This window comes from Pelodiscus sinensis, chromosome 13 (assembly GCF_049634645.1).
Source record: "Pelodiscus sinensis isolate JC-2024 chromosome 13, ASM4963464v1, whole genome shotgun sequence".
NCBI lineage: Eukaryota > Metazoa > Chordata > Testudines > Trionychidae > Pelodiscus > Pelodiscus sinensis.
The window spans coordinates 34,047,340-34,069,950 of NC_134723.1; the positions used below are offsets into that span (position 1 = coordinate 34,047,340).

General features: G+C 47.7%; 2 protein-coding genes and 1 non-coding gene across 4 annotated transcripts; 2 read left to right on the forward strand and 1 right to left on the reverse strand.

Annotated features, from left to right (window-relative positions):
• Positions 1 to 338: 338 nt before the first annotated feature.
• RPL39 (ribosomal protein L39) lies at positions 339 to 6,581 on the forward strand. Its single transcript, XM_006115409.3, has 3 exons — positions 339 to 653; positions 1,882 to 1,985; positions 6,221 to 6,581. Exons 1-3 carry the CDS (start codon positions 354 to 356, stop codon positions 6,267 to 6,269), a joined length of 453 nt encoding a protein of 150 aa, XP_006115471.3. The 5' UTR covers positions 339 to 353; the 3' UTR covers positions 6,270 to 6,581.
• LOC142818257 (small nucleolar RNA SNORA69) lies at positions 5,548 to 5,679 on the forward strand. Its single transcript, XR_012895641.1, has one exon. It is a non-coding gene; the product is annotated as a small nucleolar RNA SNORA69 (small nucleolar RNA).
• Positions 6,429 to 16,744, reverse strand: SOWAHD (sosondowah ankyrin repeat domain family member D). Of its 2 annotated transcripts, XM_006115410.4 has the most exons (2): positions 15,765 to 16,744; positions 6,429 to 15,298 (listed from the first exon to the last, which is right to left on the reverse strand). In XM_006115410.4, exon 2 carries the CDS (start codon positions 15,144 to 15,146, stop codon positions 14,100 to 14,102), a length of 1,047 nt encoding a protein of 348 aa, XP_006115472.2. In that variant the 5' UTR covers positions 15,147 to 15,298; positions 15,765 to 16,744; the 3' UTR covers positions 6,429 to 14,099. The 2 variants fall into 2 exon arrangements, with proteins under 2 accessions (XP_006115472.2, XP_075797116.1); XM_075941001.1 differs by having other exon boundaries at positions 6,429 to 16,744.
• Positions 16,745 to 22,611: the final 5,867 nt, after the last annotated feature.

The window sequence follows — 22,611 nt, forward strand, 5'->3', positions numbered from 1 at the left end:
AAAATATGCTAATGTAGAATGCTTTCTACAAAACAACTTTTTTATAGTGAACTGTTTATTTTAAGAAAACATAAGATTTATTCATGAAACATATTAAGACCTTGTCTCCTCGGTTTTGGTGGTAGGCCCTACAAAAACGACACGGACTAAGCAGCTGGGGGGAGGGGGTTGAACAAGGGAAATAGGCTGGGTCTCTGGAGTGGGTTACAGCAGCTGTTAACAGACGTGGCCATAGCTAAGGGAACTTGGGGGGGCGGCTGCTGTTGCCCCGCGTGCCAGGGGATCTGCAGCCAGCTCTGGGTACTGGGGTCCCGGTTTGAGCCCCGTATGCCGGGGACCTCTACTGTCCTCCAATGCGCAGGGTCCCCCGGCCAGCGTGCCGGGCTTTGCTCCCGGCTTCAGCGGGGGGAGGCACCCCCACTTTTAAAACTATTCCCGCGCCACTAGCTCTGGCTGCCCAGCGAGCTAGAGGTCCTGCGCCTACAGGCTGTCGCTCTAAGGCGGAACACGTGACAGAGCCAGCCTGCAGCGGGCCCCGGGAGCCGCTGGGTGTCGCTGTTCCTGCGGCCGCCCCATCAGCCCTTGCTCTCCAGCCCCGCCCCCTCCTTTCCTGCGCCGCCATTGTGGTGATCGGCTGGTCGCTCCGCACCATGGTGAGACTATCCGGCCCCATCCGCTGTTGTGCGAGCTGATCCGCGCTCGGCTCCGGGGCCCGGACCTGGAGGGGTCCCCCTCCCGCCCGGCTGGGGTGGAATTGGGGGCAGGAGCAGGGTCCGCCCCCTTCCCGGCCCGCTCCTAGCCGGAGCGGCCACGGCCGCCCGGGCAGGTTCCTGGTGGGAGCGAGCGAGGCCGCGCTAGGGGTGGGAGGAGGCTGGAGCTCGCCTGCAGCGTCCCAGGGTCTGAGGCCGGTGTTGTCCGCTGGGCCGCTCCCGTCCCTCGCTGTCCTCCAGCTGCTGCGGGCCTGAGACCCGTTACTGGGCGATGCGGAGCTTCCCAGCTCAGTAGGAAAAGGAGACGGGGGGGGGGGGGGGTTAACCAGGGTAATGCACGTGGCCTTAATTCCTGGGGGGGCAGGGAGGTTGAGCACGCCCTGTTCCGGGAAGAGCCCCCCCTCCCCCCTTTTGTGATAGCGTCAGCTTTGGAGTCAGGATTTGTGATCTTTTGAGATGCCTGGGGAGATCTGGATGAAGTTATTTAATCCGACTTAGGCCTTTAGGTTCTGCTGCTCCCTCTGAGATCCTGTCCACTCCATGTTTGTCAGGCTCTGTGGCACAAGTGTAAGTGTGCTACAATCTTGTTTAAATAAACCGGTGCAGCTTTGACTAGGTTGATACTAAGGCAGGGTGGTCATATGTACACTAGGGATGTTAAGGACTAGTCGATTCCTCCTCCCTATCAGATAGAGGCAGCAAAGTAGGGGGGAGAGGATACTTCAAAGTGGTTGTGGAGCCTCCGGGTCACCTGGGACTCCCATGCTGCACTGCCAGTTTGAAGAGCGGAGCCCAGGATCAGCTGGGGAGTCCCCCACTGACCCTTGAAATGCACAGGAGCCCCTGCTGGAGACTTTTGTACATTTCAAAGCAGGACTTCCCCGCCTTTTGGGGCTTTTGTACATTTCAAAGGAGGAATGCAGAAGTGCCTATTGAATAAGTCGATGGAAATTCCATCAACTACTCGACTAATAAAATAATCAATAGTTAACATCCCTAATGTACACAAGTGCACTAGTTCTCAGTCTGCTTAATTTTGCCCCTTTGGTTACCACTGATATTTCCATGTACAGGCAAGTCCTCACAGGATCGGGCTGCAGGGATTATCTCTGAATGCAACTTTTGTTGTGAGAGTGCTTCCAATGGCTTTCCTTTATCTCTTTATTCTTAGTCGTCCCACAAGACATTCAAGATCAAGCGGTTCCTTGCCAAGAAGCAAAAGCAGAACCGGCCCATCCCACAATGGATTCGCATGAAAACTGGCAATAAGATCAGGTAAAAACAACTGAGAATTCACAGTTTGCCGCCACACTTGATCAAAATATATATAGAAAGGCCATATCTGCACTATACACTTCCATTGGCATAACTGTGTGTTTGGATTGTAGAGGTCTGTGATAAAGCTGTACTGGCGAAAGCCCTTAGTTATACAAGCTCCATTTGCAATATGAGTAGTGGCAGGTGGATGGAGAGAAGAATCTTGTATTCATGGATATATTGTCATGAAAAAACATGTATTACTAACCTTAGGTCATGTTAAGATACAGTTATTTCGAGAAAAAGCCCTCTCTCAAAATAACTGGTAAACCTCATTGTATGAGGAATAAGGATTATTTTGAGAGAAGGGTTTTCTCTCGAAATAACCGTGTCTTAACAGGGTCTGTTATTTTGAAATAGCGCCATAACACGAATATGCAAATGAAGCATGGGATATTTAAATCCCGGCTTCATTTGCAATTTCAAATGTCTTCATTTGCATCCCTCTATCGAAAGAGGGTGCAAGTGTAGACATACCCCCAGAGACTATCCAGTAGTCATGTAACCGCTAAGATTTCATGCGGTTACACAACTATTCAGTTACACAATATCTAACATCCCTAGAATTTAGTAGCACCTTAGCAATGAACAAAAACAAGCAAGAGCCTGTGACTTCACTGAAACCACAGGATGTACAGAATCCTGGCTCCGGCCTTTACGCCAGCTTTCCCCCAGCTCCTGCTTGCCCCCGCCCCACCTCTGTAGGAGGTGGGGAGGGGCAGGACTGGGGAGCTGGCTTTTAAGCCAGTTCCTCATGCGCACCATCTCCTGCTTACCCCACCCTTGCTGCCGCTGATAAGAGGCAGTGGGGCAGGGAGGGAATGTGTCTAGCCCACTACACAATGACATCCATACTAAATTCACTGCATTTTGGTCAATTTCAGAGTAATAGGATTTTTGAAATCATAGTAAGTCAATTGTTTAAATCTGAAATTTTACAGTGTTGTAATTGTAGGGGCTTGATCCAAAAAGGAGTTATAGGGACAGAAGTCAAAAGATAGTACTTCAGAAGCAGAAGCGCTGCTAAACAATTTGTGGGCTCACTGGATGATCAAGATGCTAAAAAAGAACTTGGAGACAATATGGCCATGGCGGAGACCATACATAATTTTGTCGGTCTTCACAGCTGAGGATGTGAGGGAGATTCCCAAACCATGGCTCTTCTTTTTAAGTCACATCTGATCTGAAGAACTGTTCTGGATTGAGGTATCATTAAAGAGTCTTGGAACAAATTGATAAACAGCAATAGGTCACCAGGACCAGATGGTTTCATCCAAGAGTTCTGATGGAATTCACATATGAAATTGCAGAGCTACTAACTATAACAGATGACTAGAGGATAGCTAATGTGACACCAATTTTTTCAAAAGGACTCCAGAGGCATGCCTGGCAGTTAACAGGTCAATAAGCCTAATATCAGTATCGGGCAAGGTGATTGAAACTATAGTAAAGAACCAAATTGCCAGGCACATAGATGACTATAATTTGCTGGGGAAGAGTCAGTCTCCCAGAATTCTTTGAGGGGGTCAACAAGCATATGGAGAAGGAGGATCCAGTATATTTAGATTTTCAGAAAGCCTTTGACAGGGTCCTTCATCAAAGGCCCGTAAGCAAAGTAAGCCTGTCATAGGAAGAGAGAAGGATCCTCTCGTGGATTAGAAACTGGTTAAAAGATAGAAACAGTAAAAACAAGTGGCTAGTTTTTTCAAAATGGAGAAAGGTGTTACACAGAGGTCTGTACGGGACCAGTCTTATTCAACATATGCATAAATGATCTGGAAAAGGGGGTAAACAGTGAAATGGCAAAATTTGCAGATGATTCAAAACTACTGAGGCTGGTTAAATCCCAACCAGACTGCAAGGAGTTTCAAAAGGAACTCACAAAAATGGGTGACTAGGCAACAAAATTGTAGATGAGATTTAATGTTGATAAATGCAGAGTAAGGCACATTGGAAAACATAACCCCAACTATGCATGTAAAAAGTTGGGGCTATAAGTTAGCTGTTGGCGCTCAAGAGAAATCTTGTTGTCATGTTTGGATAATTTTCTGAAGACATCTACACATTGTGCAGCATAGTCAAAAAAGCAAACATGTTGGGACTCATTAAGAAAGGGATGGGTAATAAGACAGAAATTAGCATATTGCCTCTGTATAAATCAGGGGTGTTAAAAAGCAGTTAATTAGGTAAGTTAGTGGTTACACAATGGAGGCTCTGCCGTATAAAGCTTCTACGGCAGAGCCCACAGTACATCTGGCTCCAAAGGAGCCAATGCAAGCCAGAAGCTGACTTTTAAGCTGGCTTCTGACATGCACCAGCCAACAGTTTTAAACAGTCACATTATTATGTCCTTGGTATAAATCCATTGTATGCTCACATCTTGAATAGTGATGTGGTTGCCTCATCTCAAAAAGGATATATTAGAATTGTGAAAGGTTCAGAAACGGGCAATAGAAATTATTAGGGGGTGTGAAATGGCTGCCCATGTGAAAAATGACGACTGGGACTTTTCAACTTGTCTTCAGAGGTGGGCATTGCTACCAGATTCTGGCCACCCAGCTCTGAAGGCAGCACAGAAGTAAGGGCAGTCCCCTAACATAACCTTGCTAACCCTAACCCTCTGCAACTGCCTTTTGGGTCAGAACCCCCAATTTGAGAAACACTGGACTCCCCTGTGAAATCTGTATCGATTAGGATAAAACCACACAGAATACCAGCTTTAATGTTGGGAGACCAGATTTCATGGGCCATGACGAGTTTTTTTGTGGCCATGAATTTAGTAGGGCCCTATTGCCCACAAACTACAACAAAACTTAAAACAGTCACAATGTATTTCTCTTTTACGTAGTCTGTAATACTTGAAGTTGTAAGGCAGAGCCAGGGGTGCATTTCTTAAAGTATCTTAATTTTTTTCAAAAATAACAAGGAGTCCTGTGGCATCTTAAAGACTAATAGATTTATTTGGAGTAGGGATGTCCGATTAACAGATAAGGACTTGATTAGTTCTGATTAACAGGGTACGGGCTGGAGCAACTCCCTGCCTGCCAGGGGCAGGGGGCTGCTCCAGCCTCGCTGTGGGCCTGCTGCAGATAGGGGCCACTTGTCCGGAGCAGTATCTAAGCTATGCAATTTGAGTTATGATAGTGACATAACTCAAGATAATGTACCTCAGATCTATTGATGGGTTAATAGGAAAAGCCCTCAAACCCTTCCTATCCTCAAAGTCTGAGCAATCACTAGACCCGATAAATCGATCCCAGTGGATTAGTCTTCACAGTCTGATGCAAGCTCACAGTTTTATTGCTGTCATTACAATTAATTTGCTCTCTGTTCTTAAGTCACTTAGCTCTGCCTTGGTTTATCCACTTGTAAAAGGGGCACAGTACCTATCTAGCTGTGTTGCAGGCATGTGGAGAGTTAGTGTCACTAAAGTGCATAATTTTATTTATTTTTGACTTCCAGCACTTGGGCAGAAAACTGATGCTTTTGATGCATTAGTTTTCTGCCCAAAATATTTGATAAAGCAGGCTGCAATTACAGTGCTTCATTCTGTGGGAGTACTGCCATTTTCCTGCTGAGAGTAATGCTGTTAATATTGCCTTTGATTTCACCTATCCATTGGTGAAATTACTAACTATTAACATGGACACACGCATGACATTTTTAGTTTTGGATTGTGCCAGTTTTGAATGCTTTAAAGGATTTATTTCCCTAGAAAAAGTGCTTTCTCCATGCTGCAATGCACTGCACTTATAGTCTCAAGAATCCACTTCTGTTGGGAATGGGAATGTTTTATTTTGGTAAAAATGGTACGATGTTTTTAAGAGCTAGCCAGTTCTTTACTGCCAGCACTGACCTCATGATTTTTAGGATAGTGGCACAGTGTATGCACATAATCAGTGCTGCTGTTTCTAGGTAAGTATGCTTCTGAGAACTTTCACTTTTTTGCAGTTGCTAATATTAATCCAGTATGGGTTCATATACCTAGTGAGAGAGGAAAGCATGTACATATGGAAACCAGTTTAAAAAATTAATCTGAAGTAATTTAACATAAATTGATTGACCAACTCCCAACTAAACTGTTACAAGACATTCCAGCTCCTTACTGCTGAGTTAATTCTGAATGTGATTGTGATCTACATTACAGACGCTCAAATGTGCCTTGCTTATTAAGTGTGGTGCTTTTGTTGTAGGTACAACTCCAAAAGGAGGCATTGGAGAAGGACCAAGCTGGGCTTGTAAAGAACTGCTCACATGGGAACTCTGATGACACAAATGTCTCCTGCCCCAAGACCTGAAATACTCGTTGCTATAAAAACCACCAATGATTCATTTTGGAATGTTGAATCTTGTTTACTGCCTCCTTCCCTCCACAACAAAAAATCCAAACTGTGGTCTTGAAAGATAACCTTCAACAGACTCTTTGGAATAAGTGTAATTGAAAAAATAAAACTGTTTCATTGGGGTTTATTTCTGTGCTCACATATTGTTGACTTAATTTGTATTGCCGGTTTACAGGTTTGTTAATAAATATGAGCATTATTGATCCTTTAATGATTCTGGATGAATTTTATTACATGGAGTATGTGAGATGGTTGGGTCATCTGGAGAATAAAGACAAATTAATGTGAGCATGTATCACTGAGACTTGATCATGCCATCTCAGTCTCTATCTGTATGAAAAACTTAAGTTGGCTATGCCCTCCAAAGCTCATGATACCAACATGTTTTGTTAGTCTTTAAAGTACTACCAGACTTTGTTGTTTTTTAAGTTTTTCCTGTTACGGACTAACTCGGCTACCCCTCTGAAGCTTTTCTATCTCTATGGTTTAACATGAGCAAACAAAACCAATATCTCCCTCTTGTACCCTTTTGCCATAATGATATGTGAACAACTAAACTTGAGAGAGAGTTTAGAAATATGGGCTTGCCTTTAAAAGAAAATACAAATCTCAATTTAGGAGAGGTGACTGAACTAATAAAGCTCAGCAGGATAGCAATGTTAGTCTGTAACTTTGAGGGTCACAGTTATGTATAATGTGCAAGGGATTCCACATGAATGAGCAAAATAATTGAATCCTTCTCAAGTAAACTGGAAAATCTCCACTTACAGGCCATTCCATCTTGTATTGTCCTAGTGCTTATAAACTGCTGTATGCATCTTACCTATTACATACAGCTAATATTTTCAATTTTTAACAGTCTGCCCAGTCTGTTTTATCTGATACAACCCTTTTGTACACTGAAGGCCAGATTTTCAAAGGTATTTAAGAATTGGTCTGCATTTTCAGAATCTTGAGTAGCTTTAAAAATCTGATCCCAAGTCCTTTTGCAGTGATTTTAATGTCAAATTGCACGGAATCGCAAGCAGTATATTTGAGAAAATGGCACAGAGTAATCCACATGCATTCAGCTAGGAGGCACAAATATTTTGTTGCAAATCCAAAAGTGATGCATTAAGAAAACCTTACACAGTCAATTATTCTCAAATAACTAGATTTAATTTTGGAAACTTGCATTTTGATAGTCATTGCAATCCACAGAAGATTTTGGAGGGGTATAAAATAAAAGGTCAACAGTGAGATGTTGGGGATGACTGAAGGTGGAAATCTTTCCAATTAGAGTTCTGGGTGACTTAGCTGAACAGAAGTGGGAGCATTTATCAGACCAATTGAATTGTTAATGCTTCTAGATACAACAATCAAAAAATTGATTCTTTAGGAAGGCAGGATGAGGTTTTTTAGTGGGAGGCCGTGGGAGGGAGGAGGAATAGACAGGATTATAATTGGTTGAGTCATCAGTCCCCTGAAATATTTTATGCCTGCACTCTACAGTAATGACCCTTAGCTAGATGACACAATTATATAGATTCTTGAAAGCAAAGATGGAAGTTCTACAAAGGTCTTGTTAGTGGGGAGAACTGAAGCACAGCAACATTGTGATTTGCTCAAGGTCATGCTGACTCGGCATCAGAGGGGACCAAGTCCCCTCTTGATCCCTTGCTCTGCACCATGTTGGGTCCAGTATGTACATTTTGTTTACCTGGAAATAACTATGGTCATACTTTTGTGTACTGATTTAGCTGAGACCAAGTGAGCTTGTTGCTGAATGGAGCAGAGGAGTGAGCTGTAATTGCTGTCCCTTCTGGGGGAATTTAGTTGAAATTAACCTTTAAGCTTTTTTTCACCACACCTTGTGGGACCAGCAGAGTGTTTACAATAAGTGGAGCTGATCTTTTTAATGACGTTCACAGCAAGTCAATGCTAAGGTGCAGTGTGTGCTAAGTTAGGTCACATACTTTGCATAAAGCAGGCAGCTTGTGGGGCTTTACACAACTGCCAGTCTCTCCAAAGGCCTTACTGGAAAGGCCATAGACAAGAAAGGTTCATGTCCGCCGTTCAGTCAGTTGAGTATTGAGCAGTGACTGGGAGGGGGGACAAAGCCGTGTTAACGAGCACAAATATCACCTTTCCCAGAAACAGACTTGCTAGCTAGCCAATTTGAAAAAAAAATCTTAAAAGCAAAAGAAACAAAACAGGAACATGCAAAGGACATTAGTTTCTGTTCCATTTAGGCCTACTAAGCAAAAGAGACAATTGTACATTATATTGAGTTGCAATAAATGCCTACATAAAAATTGCAATGATTTGGATGTGTACATATATGTCTACATTGGACGACAGAATGATGTCATTGGCGTAGTCTCCCTTCCCCCAGTTCATGTTTACCTCCATACAGGGTGCCTCACTAGCCGTTCCAGGAAGCTCCTCTGGCTCTTACATCGCTCCCCCACAGGGTCGTCATCTTAGGACACCAGCAGCTCCTGCTCCTGGCCACCTTCCACACTGACGGGTCTCTTCCCCTGCAGCCCTTCCTCACACACCGCCATGTTTCCATTGCCACCAGCCGGCCCAAACTGTGACCCTGCATCACCAGCCCCTTTACTCACTGTCCTGCCGAGACCCCCGTTCACTCATACCCCCAGCCTCCTCGCTGCCCTGCCAAAATCCTGCACCTCCAGCCCCCTCGCTCACTGGGACGCTGCATCCCCCCGCGAGGTTGAAGCACCAGCACCAGCTTCCTGCAAGGGGGTAGGAGAGGGAAGACAGTCCTGAGGCTCCCCACCGGATCTGGCTTGTGGGGATGAAGCATCTGCACGCTCTCCTCCCGGGTGGAGGAACAGGAGCACAGAGATGCGCTTCCTAAAGCCTTTTCCCACTGCTTGGCAGGGCGGTGAATGAGGGGACTGAGGGTGTGAGGTCTCAGCTTGCAGGGGGTGAGGCTGGAGCACCAGTGTGGGCTCCTAGTATGGCCCCAGCCCCATCACCGCCCTGGTGAAACCCTGCACTCCCAGCCTCCCCACACATCCCCTTCACTGAGACTCTGCACTCTCAGCCCCCTCACTCATCCCTTCAACCAAGACCTCACACCCCCCAGCCCACTCCAGCACCCTCCCACCTGGCCAAACACCTACCCCCAGAGAGAGGGGGGGTTGGTGAGTGTGACTCTCACACTCTGGCTACGAAAGCTGCCAGAGAGAGGAAGGTTGGTGAGCATAGCAAGCGGGGGGCATAGCCCCCTAGTTTTTCCTAAAGGTAATTAAAGACTTTAGGAAAAATTGTCTGGGTGGCCATGAGCAAGAGTTAGTGACTGCACCTTGAGGCTATTACAAATGTCTAGTGAGACTTCCTTGGGCTAGTGGTCTGTATCAACCTCAGGACCCATCAGTCATATTTAATCTTCCAGTAGTCCTTTTGGGGGATGTGCGAGGTAAGTGATTTCAGCATCATTGGAGAAGGGAGATAAGTCTACAATAGAGATATCAGCTAGTAGTCAACTAGCTCAGTGTTTCTCAACCTCAGGGGTACTTCAGAGAAGTCTGGGGGGTATGTCAACACAGCTGAAATTTGGAGAATCCTGAATTTTTGTTTTAAAATTTACAGCACTTTATTATTTTTGTACTTTTTACACCCAAAAATCTCATTGCCCACCCAGCTACAATTAAGTTGGTTAAACTAATGTGTTGCAATGGTAGAAAAAAAAATTGTGTGTCTGAAAACTATAGGTACTAGGGGTACTTTTTTTTTTTTGAAAAGGGGATACTTTATAAAAAAAAAGGTTGAGAAATACTGAACTAGATGAATAACCGGTAAATCTAGGCTTATCAGTTAACCCAGGGGTGGGGATTCTTTTTTGAGCGGCGGGCTGCTGACCCACAGAAAAATCACAGTTGGGGGCCGCACACAAGTGAGAAACAAACAAAGAAACAAAGCCTCACTGATGTGGCCCCCAACTGAGAAGGAGAAAGACACCCCCCACATGCCCCTCTCACACCAGAGCTTAGAGAGACCCAGGCTAATAGATTTTGCGTGCTCCATCCCCGTGGTGGTGGGGCGGGGGGCTGGAATACCTGCATGGGCTCCCCAATGCTGGGGGGGCCCTGAGCCTTGGGGGCCAGATCCAGGTAAGCCGGGAGCCACATCCGGGCCTGAGATTCCTCACCCCTGATAACCTGTTGACTACTCATATTTCCCCCCCACCCCATGCTGCCTCTGTGGGTTGCAGGATCCTAGCCACTACACGCCCCATGCTGCCAGCTGCTGCTGGCCCTGCAGACTCCTTGCTTCCCACCTGTGCTCCCTAGGGGAGTTTAAAGGGTAACAGGCACTAATAAGCATCGGCTTATCAGTTAAACAGTTAACCGTTTAACCTCTTACATCCCTACTAGGAACTGACCAGTCTGTGCTCATTATCTGAGCTGAGTGAAATGCAGAGTAAATTAAATGGGCTGGGTTTAGTAATCAAAGATGCTGTTAATGCAATAAGTGAGAATGTTTGTTTCACAGATATTTTAAATATGACTGTTTCTGGAGGTGTAAAATGTGCAGCTGAGGTGAGAGGGCCTGAGAGTGCTAGCTATGGCTTGGGACTCTGAGGCTATGTCTACACTCGTGGCTTCCTAAGCAAGAAATATGCAAATGAGGCTAAGAGTTGAATATCGCCGAGCCTCATTTGCATACCTAATGAGCTGCCATTTTTGCAGAAGAGGCTCTTGCACCAGAAGGAGCTGTCTACACTGCCCCTTCTTGCGCAAGAAAAACCCTCTTGCACAATGCTGCTACTCTGATTATTTTCTGGAATAATGGAGAACTCATTGCTATGCAAGGGGGGGAGGGTCAACACGTGGCCCAGGTAAGCTGTGGGCAGAGGATGGCCAGGAAGACTGGTAGAAGGGTCGGCAGGAGAGGGGCCAGAAATGACCTCCACTGGGCTGGAAAAATCCCTCATCCAGGACCAGTCAGGTCCCCCAGGTGCCGGACTAGGGAGGTCCAACCTGTAACTTGAGTCCCCTTAATTGGTAAGCATAAGGTTTACTGGTACACTTACTGGTTAACCTGCCCTTGCTGGTGAATGTTAATGGCAGACAGCTGCATCAGGCTGAAGCAGCCCCGGCCTCAAAGGGGCCAGTAGGGATGTTAGTGATTAATTGAATAGTTGTGTAACCGCACAAAATATTATCAGTTACAGGGCTGTCAGATAGTCCCAGGGAAGGGCCAGCAGCTAGTGCACTCCTAGCCCCACATATGGGGAGTCCCCTGCCATCCTGCATTGCTGCCTCTTTGTCAGAGGCAAGAGGCAGCAGTGTGGGGTGGCAGCAGCGACAGAGATGCTGCACTGGCATCCCACAGAGCAGCCTCTGTCTGCAGCGAACCTGGGACCACTGGAGACAGAGGCTGCTCCACGGCAGTCTACCCTGTCTCCCCATTCTGCAATAGAGACAGCAGCACTGGGGTGGGGAGGGGCAGGCGGCTCTGCGGCTCTGATATCCTGCTCCCCACCCTTGCTGCCTCTGATACAGAGGCAGCAGGCGGGCAGGGAATGCGAGTAGTCAGTATGATTAACTGATAAGCACAGGCTTATTGGTTCATTGTGTAGTCGACTACATGTTGACATTCCTACCGGGCAGTGGGACCCCACAGCTGTGGCAGGACCCTATGGCAGTGGCAGGGCCTGGCGGCAGGCCTTAAATTAAAACAGTTTACTGGTTAAGTGCTAGCATGTAGCCTCCCTATCTCAGAGCCCATCTTATAATTCCAGAGCTGTCAGAGGGCAAATATCATTTTCCCTTATGAATGGAATCCAGAGAAGATGAGCATGGAACACCAGAAGGCCGTTTTACAGTCACTTTTCAAGGTGGAACCACATTGTCAATAAAGGGGAGGGTTAAAAACAATGAGACTGATTCTGTGTAAAACCAAGACTGAGGCAGCTGTTAGTTTTAGGTCGTTGCGAGGCAGCCCCGAAACTTAAAACAAGTTGGGCAAAGTTGCATTTTTCTGATAAATAACATACACGTCAGACGGGCGAGTAGAAAAGGATTTATCTTTTTAATGCTTTCAAATCTGAGCAGCGATACATTAGAAAGAGGGATTAATAACCACTCCCTCCCTTGTTTCTCTGGAGTGTCTGTACATTATTGTTTATTGTTCTTATCTATGTGCCTTTTCTATTTCCCAGAACAATGGCTCCTCCTACCTAGGAATGTGAGCTAAGTTCCTTTCCTCTGCATGGCACCTACCTGCACTAACTTCTGCCTAATCTGGCCCCTTTCCCCACCCCCCAGCAGAGGTGACTGATGTCTATAGGGAGACAGGGTCCAGGGAACAGGTAGGGAGCATGAGAAGGTATCCCATTTAGCACTTAAAATTTTGCCTATGGTGCCTTGAGTCTCCTATCATGCCACTTCGGGCTTTATAATTTAAAATCCTCAAACCCAGGTGGTCAGAAGATGTCAGAGTGTTCCTAAGGTCCTTCCTTTTCTCTACGTTGTGTCCATTCTTTGCGAGTGCTGGAGCTGTTTAAATAAAGCTGCTGCCTGCCTGACCACCATTTTCTCTGTGCTCCAGGACTGGAGTCTAATTGGGGACTCAAGTTTCTATTTGACACAGCAGATTTCTTCTGGGAAAAGAAATGCAAATGATCTTTTTTTCAGTGCGTTTTGAATGCACATGCAGTTTAGTGGCATTACCTGTTTTCTATGTTTTCCTCCATGTTCTTTCTTAGAAGAGACATGTACAGGAAATGAAGACGTTTGTCTCTGGAGTTTCAGTGGCTGCTTCTTTCCCCACCTGGAGTCCAAACTCTGAGACCTCTCAATGAGTCACCGTGGAATGATTTATGACACACTGCTAGCTCTGGCTGTCCGCTGTCCTCCCAGCAGCCTGCAGACAACAGTCGCTCTAATCTTACAGCCTCCCCGTGCAGTGGCGACAGGCATTTTCCTCATTTGGAAAAGAGGAAACTGAGGCAGTGAGCGATAAAGTGACTTGACCAAAGTCACATGAGAAGCCAGAAATAGCCTGCAAGTTCTCCTGCCACCCAGTCCTGTGTTTTAACCACACAATTGGGCTTCCTCTGCTACTCCATCCTGTGACTTGTGCAGGGGGGAAATGTCGGCAGCGACAACAGCACTAAAAGTAAAAGCACCTCTTTCCATATTGCTGTTCTCAGTCACAGCGCTGGAGCAAGCAGGGAAACAATGTAAACAAAGCAGACGGGATTGCTTATAAGGCATTCTCAACATCCCCATGCTTTATAGGCCCATGCCCTGGCCAGCTGTGAACAACATAAGGAGCCAGGCCTGTGTGGGGCACTTGCATGGGGGTGGAGGATGGCAGGCTGCACTTCTGGGTCTCCATTCACGGTGGAGAGGTTAAAGAAGCAGCAGAAGAAATGTCACTGTCAGAGGCTTCCATTGTTCAAGCAGAATAGTTCCTGAGAGCCAAATCCTGCCCCCAAGGTACACAGGCACAAAGGCTAAGCACGCGGCTTGCAAGGGGCGTGGTGCAGGATCCAAGTCTGCACAGGTTTGCAAAAGCCTTAGTCAATGGCTCTTGAGTAATCTCTGTGCCTCAGCACCCATGGGTTAGTACCAGTTCCACAGTTGTCTCCTCTACCAAACCTTGCCATACCCCGGTTCTCCATACCTCACCTCCCCTAGCCCTAACCAAGCTGCTCTTCACAACCAATTCATAGGCCACATCAAACTGAGTCTTAGGCACAGAGGACAACTTAAAGGTCTTGGAAGAAGGAAAGTGCCTGTCTGAACATGTTCCTCAAGGAGGGCAGCCTGAAGAACATCTGACTGTTCCTTTCAGCACCAGAGTCCCCAGCCCTTCTGGATGGCTTGCAGTTGTTGTTGGTGTTCCAGGCACCTAGCTGGGCCAGGTCATCCTCTAAAGCCCCTGACAGCTCCTTCAGCTCCCTGGAGGCATCTGCTTTCAGGTACTGCCAGGCTTTGTGGCCGCTGTGGTCCCGCAGGCTCGTGTTGGCACCGTAGGCTCCCACCAGAACCTTAATGACCATCTCATGGCCCTGCAGGGCAGCCAGATGCAGGGGGGTCAGCCCACCGCTGGCTGTGGGAATGTTGACATCCGCATGATAACCCTTCTTCTCTGCACAGGTGATCACCTCAATCAGCGCCTCATGGTTGCCATGCTTGGCCAGCCAATGGAGGGCTGTGAAGCCCGTCACAAAATCTCTTCTGCCCAGCAGGCTGGGATCCACATCTAGCAATCTCAGGATGCCCTGCGGGTTCCCCTGGGCCACAGTCAGCATCCACTCATGCTCTAGGGGGTCTAGAGCTAAGGACAAGTCCTCAGGGCTCTGTTCCAACTTCTGCTCCAGCTCTTGGGGTATCCCCACAGTAGTGCTGCTGCTGCTGGCTATCTTCTGAGCAGCTGCAAGCCACATGGCTCCCTCAGCTCCACTGCTCTGCAGCAGGAACTCCTTCAGACCTCTCCGTCGCGTGCTGCCCTGGCCTATGGAGAGCCGGGCGGTGTCAGAGCCCACTTCCCAGTTACCTGAACCTCTGCTACATCTGCCCAGGCTCCTGATCAGGTCCCGCTTCTGTGATTGGCGGAGACTCACCTTCCCCGCTGCTGCTGCGGATGATGATAATGCCTGGACTCTGGGGTTGGGCATCTGCCTGTCTTTAAGTGCCTCTGCTTGAGACTGGGAAGCCTCTGGCAACACACATGGCTCAGTGCCCTTTGATACCTCCAGACTCTCTTCCTTCTGCATCCTGGCCATGCTGCCTCCTCTGGCAAGCTTCACCATCCCCAAGATCTCCTCCTGTGGCTCCCCAGAGGCATCCGGCTCCCTTTAAAGCATGTTCAAGGCTCTCTTGGCTGGAGCGCTTCCCTGTCCCGATGAGATTCTGACTCCAATCCCCACCAGAGCTCTCCGGTTGCAGAGCTTCCTGAGTCTGCCTTAGAAACGTTGCAAAGAGGAACCAGCGTTTAGTTTCTGTGCTCAGGGGAAGACACACTTGTTGTGAAATAAGTTACAAGCGGCAGCAGGCAGCACACCCTTCAGCTGATCAACTGATTTTCAAAGACTTTGCTGCCTGCCATTTATTTACCAAAGAGAGGCTAGAGCAATTTCCTCCTTTTCCCAGCCCCTCCTCTCCAAGCTACCTGCTCCCTGGTGCTTAACATTCAATAACTCCCCAGACAGCGGCTGTGTTTTCTCTCCTCTCTAGGTTTTGGTGACTTGTATTTCAACACAGCTACACGGCACCCCACTGTCCAGCTAGAACTGCAGATCCTGGACCTGTTTGACTTCCTCCTGTCTACAGGCAAATCCATGGTAACAGCAGCCGAAAGAAAAATGTTGCTCAGGTCATTCAAGCTGAAAATAAGCAGTGACTTTTCCACTGGACTGACTACTGCTTACCTTTCCAATTGCTCCTGTGATGGGAGAGAAAATAGAGCTCCGGGTAGGCAGTATTCCCACCCTGTGTCTCGCTGGGCACCTTGAGGGCTGCTGCCGGCTGCAGGGCCCCTCCTCCTCTTCCTGTGGGTTCTTGCACACCAGCCTGCTCCTTGCCAAGTTCCTTTGTGCAAAGGTTGCCACTTGTACGTTTTGCTGTGCAGTAAAAGCTGTGGTGGGACCTTTGTCCTCGCTTTCAACGGAGACAGATTAAGCTGCTGCACGTGACTCTTCCGCTGCACGGCTGGCATTCCCCTCCACCGCTGGTGATGTGAAACCGAATGCACCCATTCCCAGTGAGCAGAAAAACATGCATGGGCCACAGCCCTAAAGCCTGTGAAGTCACAACTATGGGCCCCAAAAGGAGGGTTGCAAGTAAAACCAGTTGGGCCGGGCACTTTAAAGGATTCCCCTTAAGCATAAATGACCTGATGATGCACGGGAATGAAAGTGAGAGATGTCTGTAGTTGTGTGGGTTAGAGGTCACTGCAGCTACTCTACAGGCTGAATATTTCTAGGAGGTCCTTGTTTTTCCATTCAACGAGACGCTAAAGATCAGTGCAAAGCGGCTACTCCCCCTCCCCTGGAAACTCCCTGTGATGAAGTGCGGCACATGTGTGGGAGTGTGCATCAGAGAGAGATGGATTGGCTGCCATCTGCTGGATGGAATCAGAACTGCTTGACTGTGTGTCATGGGCTCTATACTGCTGGCAGCTAAAGGAGATTCTCCTAACTCAAGTCCTAGTGGCTTTTAGAGCAGCAGGATCTGAGTCCTATGCCTTCCATTGCCTTGGAGTTCCGACTAACCATTTCTATGCAGTAAAGCGATACCCCCAGCTATGAACACACATGCACAAAGATCACAGGAAATACAGAGGGATGCAGCTTCCATTTTAAGACACCCAACAATCTAAAAGGTATAATCGCTGGGAGGTCATTTAATTTACCTCTTGATTAAGAAGCCCTTTGATACGGCAAACAGTGTCCCTTTGGCAATAACCTCTCCTCCCTGAGAGGCAAGAAGCACCAGCAGCCATGCAAGCTCCGGAGAACTGTCACTTCCCCATTTAACTCCAGATTAACACAGAACTGGAACTACGCTATTAGCAGCATCAGGCTGCTGACGCTTGATTCAGAGCCTGCCGTAACGGTGTGATCAGGCTGTGGCACACTCATGCTGCTCTCAGAGTCCAGGAGTCAGCTGACTTTTGGAAGGTAAAAGCTAATGACAGAAGTGGCGGCGGGCGAGGGGGGGGGCAGGACTCCTCTCCAATGCCCCAGTGAAACGATGGCCACTGAAAAAGCCTCTCTTTGGTCACTCCTTCTATTGGCCTTCACTCCTTGTTCTCAGAAATGTCGTAGCTGTAAAAGCAGTTGGTAGGGAGCAAGCCTCCCGCCACATTGCACCAACAGTAGCTTTTATTAGCACTTGGGTTGTGATAGCGCCGAGGAGCCCTCGTCTTGGCCCCGTTGCACTATGTGCTGTACAAACACAGGCAAAAGGAGGGGCTGTAACAGGACCATCTGCCCCTTTCAGAGTCACAAAGGACTGGCTGCTCCCCAGCCTGTTCTGGGGAGGAGCCCAGCAGACAACTGCTGGGCTCACCTTCCCCAGCTGGACAGCACAAGTGACTGGATCAGATGAGTCCCAGCTAGAGAATATAAATGAAGGTCGGGAGTTATCTGAGGTGAAGGAGGCAGAAGATAGTGGCAACATGAGTGCTAGTGAGTAGGCCCTGGATGCTCCCTTGGGCTCAGGAAAGTCCTGCCCATTAGGCTGCTGGTGGCCAGAGAGCCCTGCAGTCTCAGCTGGGAACAAAGCGACCACTTTGTTATTGCTCCATGGTTCCTTTCTCCTGCAGGGGAGCCAGCAGATCTCTGAGGCAGGGGTCAGAAGCTGCACCAGGTGTGGCTGATTGTGCCAGGGTGATGATCATGACCACTGGCCTACATGGTCCCTGCTCCAAATGGCTTCCAGTCAGAGAGGGAAATGATCCTGCCTAACCCAGCCTAGGTTTGAACCTCAGCCAGGTTTAGGGTTGCCAGATGGTTTAACTAAAAATACTGAACAACCCCCTCCCCCACCAAAAAAAACACCAGGGAGAAAATTCTGTTGAGGAAAAAAGGGGGGGAGACCAAAGTTGTTGAACAAAAAAAAAAAAAAAAAAAAAGGACCCCAGGAGTTATTAAGCTAAAAACAATAAAAATAAAACATCATGGCCCCTTTAAGAAAAGCTTTTGAAGCTTTTTGCTGGTGGCCATCTTGTTTTCCTGATCAAGCCAGAAGACAGCTTCCTTATGGAACCAGCTAAGCAGGAGGTCGGGGGGGCTCTGGGTGGGGCTTGGAGCCCAGGGGTTGGGCCCAGTTGCTGAGTGTGTCGTAGGGTTGCCAGGTATCTGGTATTTTCTCCTCCTGGCAGGGAGAAAAAGTCAGAAAATACCAGATATTTTAGGTGTCCAGTATTTTCTGAATTTTTTTTACTGGACAATAGGCAAAACTACCAGACTGTCTGGGTCTGTACCGGACACCTGGCAACCCCAGCCAGGTTAGATTGTCAGAGACTCTGCCTTCTCTCTTGAGGGCAGGGAGGAGGGTTTATAGAGAAACTTGCTCAAGGAGGGAAATGCACCCAGTGGAAGATCAGCCAGCCAGGACACCTGCTCTCTGAATGGTTTTTCATTGCTTCAAAGATAGCACCTCACTTCTAGTAAGAGATCAGCTGGCAAATGGGATATGAGTGGAACAGCCCACAGAGGCCTCCAGAAAGGATGGATCCTTTAGTGACCGCTGAGAGCTGCACAACTCACACATGGGCCTGTGTTGCCAAGAGCGTCTCTGAACCAAAGCCTGCATCCTGCTTGGTGCAGGGGGTGATGAGAATCGTCCTGTTCCCACTCCACAGTGTGTGGAAGATACCTCGCAACTGCTGCTGCCACCTTAAGGTCTGATTCTTAGTTACTCTGTGGTCCTTCTATGCCACTCAGGCTGAGCGCGCCAGCCCTGCTCTCAGCCCTCAGCAATGAGAGCATGGCAAGCATGTGGACAGGAAAGGGGGTGTGGGAACCAGCAGATAAGGTAGTACCGTCTTAGGGCTGCTCTAATTGATGCCCCAGGCCTCCAGCAGCCCCACAATACAGGGAGTTCAAAGGTAGCTTAATACCTCTGTCCAAAGGAATGGAGAAATTCAGATCTGGAATTAGGATTTGAAACAGGTGCTGACTGCTGCTTTCTCCTCTTCTAGAGCCAGTAAGTAACCTGGCTTTTGGAGAGCTATTTGAATTTGTTTTGAGACACAGAGCCAAACTGCATGCCCCAGAACACATGCAGCCCTGCCATGTGAGGTGCATCTGACAAAGAGGGTTCTTACTAGGAATGTTAACAGGTAACTGGTTAACCTGACTAGGTGATGCCTACTGGGTAAGTGATTAACTGGTGGGCCAGCCTGGCTGGAGCAGCCCCCTCACCCGTGGTGTTGTGTTGTGGGTGTAGCCCAGCCCGAACAAGGCTGCTCCAGCTTGGCCGGGCCCACTGCATCATGCTGCAGACTGGGGACCACTCCAGCTGGTGATTAAGTGGATTGTTTAACATTCTATTTAACCAGTTAACTTTGTAACCAGGATTCTACATCCCTAGTTGTTTATCCACAATTATGCCCAAATAAATGTTAAGTCTTTAAGGTGCCACAGGGCTCCTCATTGTTTTTGCAGACACAGACTCACATGGCTACCCCTCTGAGACATGGGAGTCACTGGTAGGGCTGTGCTTGTAAACAATGGCAGAAATTGGTACCAAGGTGGGACAGAGTGACCCTTTCTTTTGCCTTAAGTTCTCCTCTGACTCTTGCTACGCAGAGAGCAGTGTAGTTAAGGAGAGGCTGGGCTAGCATCTGGCAGACGACTGGGGCCTGTGGATTTTAATCTCTGTCCTCTTTGAAGAATCATGATGTAAATGACAAGATGTGTACTAGACAGAAGAGGTCAAAAATGTCAGGGTATTATGCACAGGCGAGTAGCTTGCCTGTGCCATTAGGACAGCATCTCTCATAAGAGGTAAGGGAACTGCAGGCAGTTGATTGCATGCAGTGTGGGCAGGGGATGCCAAGCAGCTGGTAGGAGAGGGAAATACAGCACATGATCTTGTATTAAACATGGAGATCAGAGTAGCTGGAGAGAACTCCCTACTCCAGGGGAAGCATTTTTGTTTTCAACGTGAATCCCTTGATGAGCTTGCAGAATCCCAGAGGCTGCTCTAGTGAGTCTCAAGCAATGCCTCTGCAGTAGCTCTGCCCTGCTGCACCACCTGATCATTCTGTTGTGGCCGTCTGCCTTGGCACGGGAACTAGGAGTGCTGCACACCCCCTGGCTCCCAGTCTAGTGCCCAGGGTTCCCAGTTCAAACCCCATGCTCCAGGAGCTCTACTGCCCTGCATGCTGGATTCCCGGCTGCCAGCCGCATACAACTAGGGTTCTGCTGCCAGCCCCACAGATTGGGGTCCTAATTTGAGCCCTTTATGCCAAGGGCCTCTACTGCCAGTCTGAGGTCCCAGCTGCTGGCCCTGCATGATGCAGCTTTGCTCCCAGCCTCAGGTGATGGTGGACAGGGTAAGGGGACTCAGCCCCCCCTTTTTTAAATATTCCAGTACCACTGGCCACTTGCATGACAGCCATTTGAGATTTCTCTTGTGCATCAGAGACTCCATTTATGCATGTTAGTTCGTCCCATATGGGACACACGTAATCCTCTGCTCTGCAATGTGATGTGGGGGAAAAAGAAGTAAGAAAGTTCTGAAGGAGGGAGCTGCACCAGCTGGGACACCAGACCCTGGAGAAGCCCTTCCATGTGACCCCCATGCAGTGGGGTTTGCACTGCTGTTCACTTCCTACATAATCTCTTCCTCCATGCCTGCCACAGTTGTATGAAAGAGGAAATAATTGCTCTAGTGAGACTGCTAACATTAAACATTGAAGTTTCTAGGAAAGCATAGGAGTAATTCCTTTCCTTGTTGTTCCACTTAGGCCACTAGGGCTGCATTGAAATGCCAAGTGGAGGTGACATGTCCATGCAGGTAATGTTTGCTGGCTTTTATTCCTTGGGGGCATTGCTGTCGCCATGGTGAGATCAGCAGAGCAGACATGAGAGGTCACACGTACTGCTCCATGCTGCTTGAAGTAAACATGGTTAATGTATTTGGCAATGGGATTAGTGTCTGGTTCAAACCACACAGTAGACAGACTCCTTCTTTTGTATGCAAACTTACTATACTGCAAGGGTCTGATCCTGTGAGGTGCGAAGGGTTCTGGGAGCACAGAGTTGGGCCCACGCTCTGACTCATCCAGTTCGAACTGTCCTGTGGACCTCTCTTGCTTGCAGATTCCCCGGGGCAGACACAGAGTTTTCCTCTTGTATTTTGCACAGAGCTGAGTGGTCTGTGGGTGCTTAATGTATAATAAGGATCACCACACTAACTACACTTGAATATTGTAGCACTTATTCTTGCTCCTACCATCAAGTCTAGGGAAAGTTTGCCCTTTACTTGCATGGGAGCAGAGACGAGCCAAAATTCTACCATCTCTGAAATATCTCCTGTTTTTTTCCCCATAGGTCTTTATTATTAATTACATAGTAAGAGCTCCTCATCCCAGAATGGCTTTGATTTGCTGTGCCTTCCTCCCCCCATCTCCTTTTCTCCTCTGCAGCTTGATCATCTCACTTCTTCTCACTCTTTTTCTATGCTACAAAATGGGTGTTGCAGGGTGGCTGTACTTTAATATAAGAGTTAAGTGTTCCAGCCACCCTTTTTACTTAGTGGCTGTGTCTAGACTGCAACTGCTTTTGCGGAAAAGCTTACCAGCTGTCTACACTGGCCACTTGAATTTCCTCAAGAACACTGACGATCTCATGTAAGAAATCAGTGCTTCTTGCGGAAATACTATGCTGCTCTCGTTCAGGCAAAAGTCCTTTTGCGCAAAAGCTTTTGCGCAATAGGGCCAGTATAGATAGCTCAGGTTTGTTTTCCGTTAAAAGCATTTGCGGAAAATCATGCCAGTCTAGACGCAGCCAGTCTGTGTCTCTAATACCATCTCTCTGGCTTACATGCCTTAACATTCTAAGTGTAACAGTATAAGATCCTTTGAATCTCCTTTTCAGATGGCTGCCCCATCTGAGCAAGGTCATTTATGAGACCTCAATCAGTGCTTTACTCAAACAAGACTCTCATTGGCATCAAAGGAAGTTTAGCCTTCAGTGAGAATGGGAGTTTGCCTCCCTTTTCAGAGGAAGCTTTTTTCTTTAGGAAGTCTTAATAGTTCTATTTCCTTAAAGCTTCACATTTCCATAATTATTATCTATAAGAGAGGAAGATAAATGAATGATACACAGAACTCCACTTCCAGCAGCTCATTCTTGTTTTCCTGTCACCTAATTACCATCTGCAAAATGTTACCCCACAACAGTAAATGGTTTCCATGCTATACCGACAACTTGCCAGCAGAGTGTGAGATGCGAAAGCTGATTGGATAGAGAATTAACTTCTACTGTCTTTTGATCTCTGCAAGATCATCAAGCTAACAAGCTTCTTCTGGGGCCACATGAATATTAAATCATATTTGCACATGGTTAATTGTCTCTGTACACTTTAAATCCCAGGAAGCTTAGTTTACACTGCCCGTGAGTTCCAGGTCTGCTCCTCCTCCCAAACCAGCATAATTCCAGGGACCTTGGCTGAATTGCTCCTGATTTACACTGGTGTCTGCAGAGAGATGAGAATCTGGCACAATCCTGGGAGGTACTGAATGCCTTGTTGTTTACTCAG

Coding starts and splice junctions, on each gene's coding strand:
- RPL39 (XM_006115409.3), top strand. CDS start 354: ATGCGCAGGGTCCCCCGGCCAGCGTGCCGGGCTTTGCTCCCGGCTTCA. Junction 654..1,881: donor GCTGGTCGCTCCGCACCATG/GTGAGACTATCC, acceptor CTTTATTCTTAG/TCGTCCCACAAGACATTCAA. Junction 1,986..6,220: donor AAAACTGGCAATAAGATCAG/GTAAAAACAACT, acceptor CTTTTGTTGTAG/GTACAACTCCAAAAGGAGGC.
- SOWAHD (XM_006115410.4), bottom strand. CDS start 15,146: ATGGTGAAGCTTGCCAGAGGAGGCAGCATGGCCAGGATGCAGAAGGAA.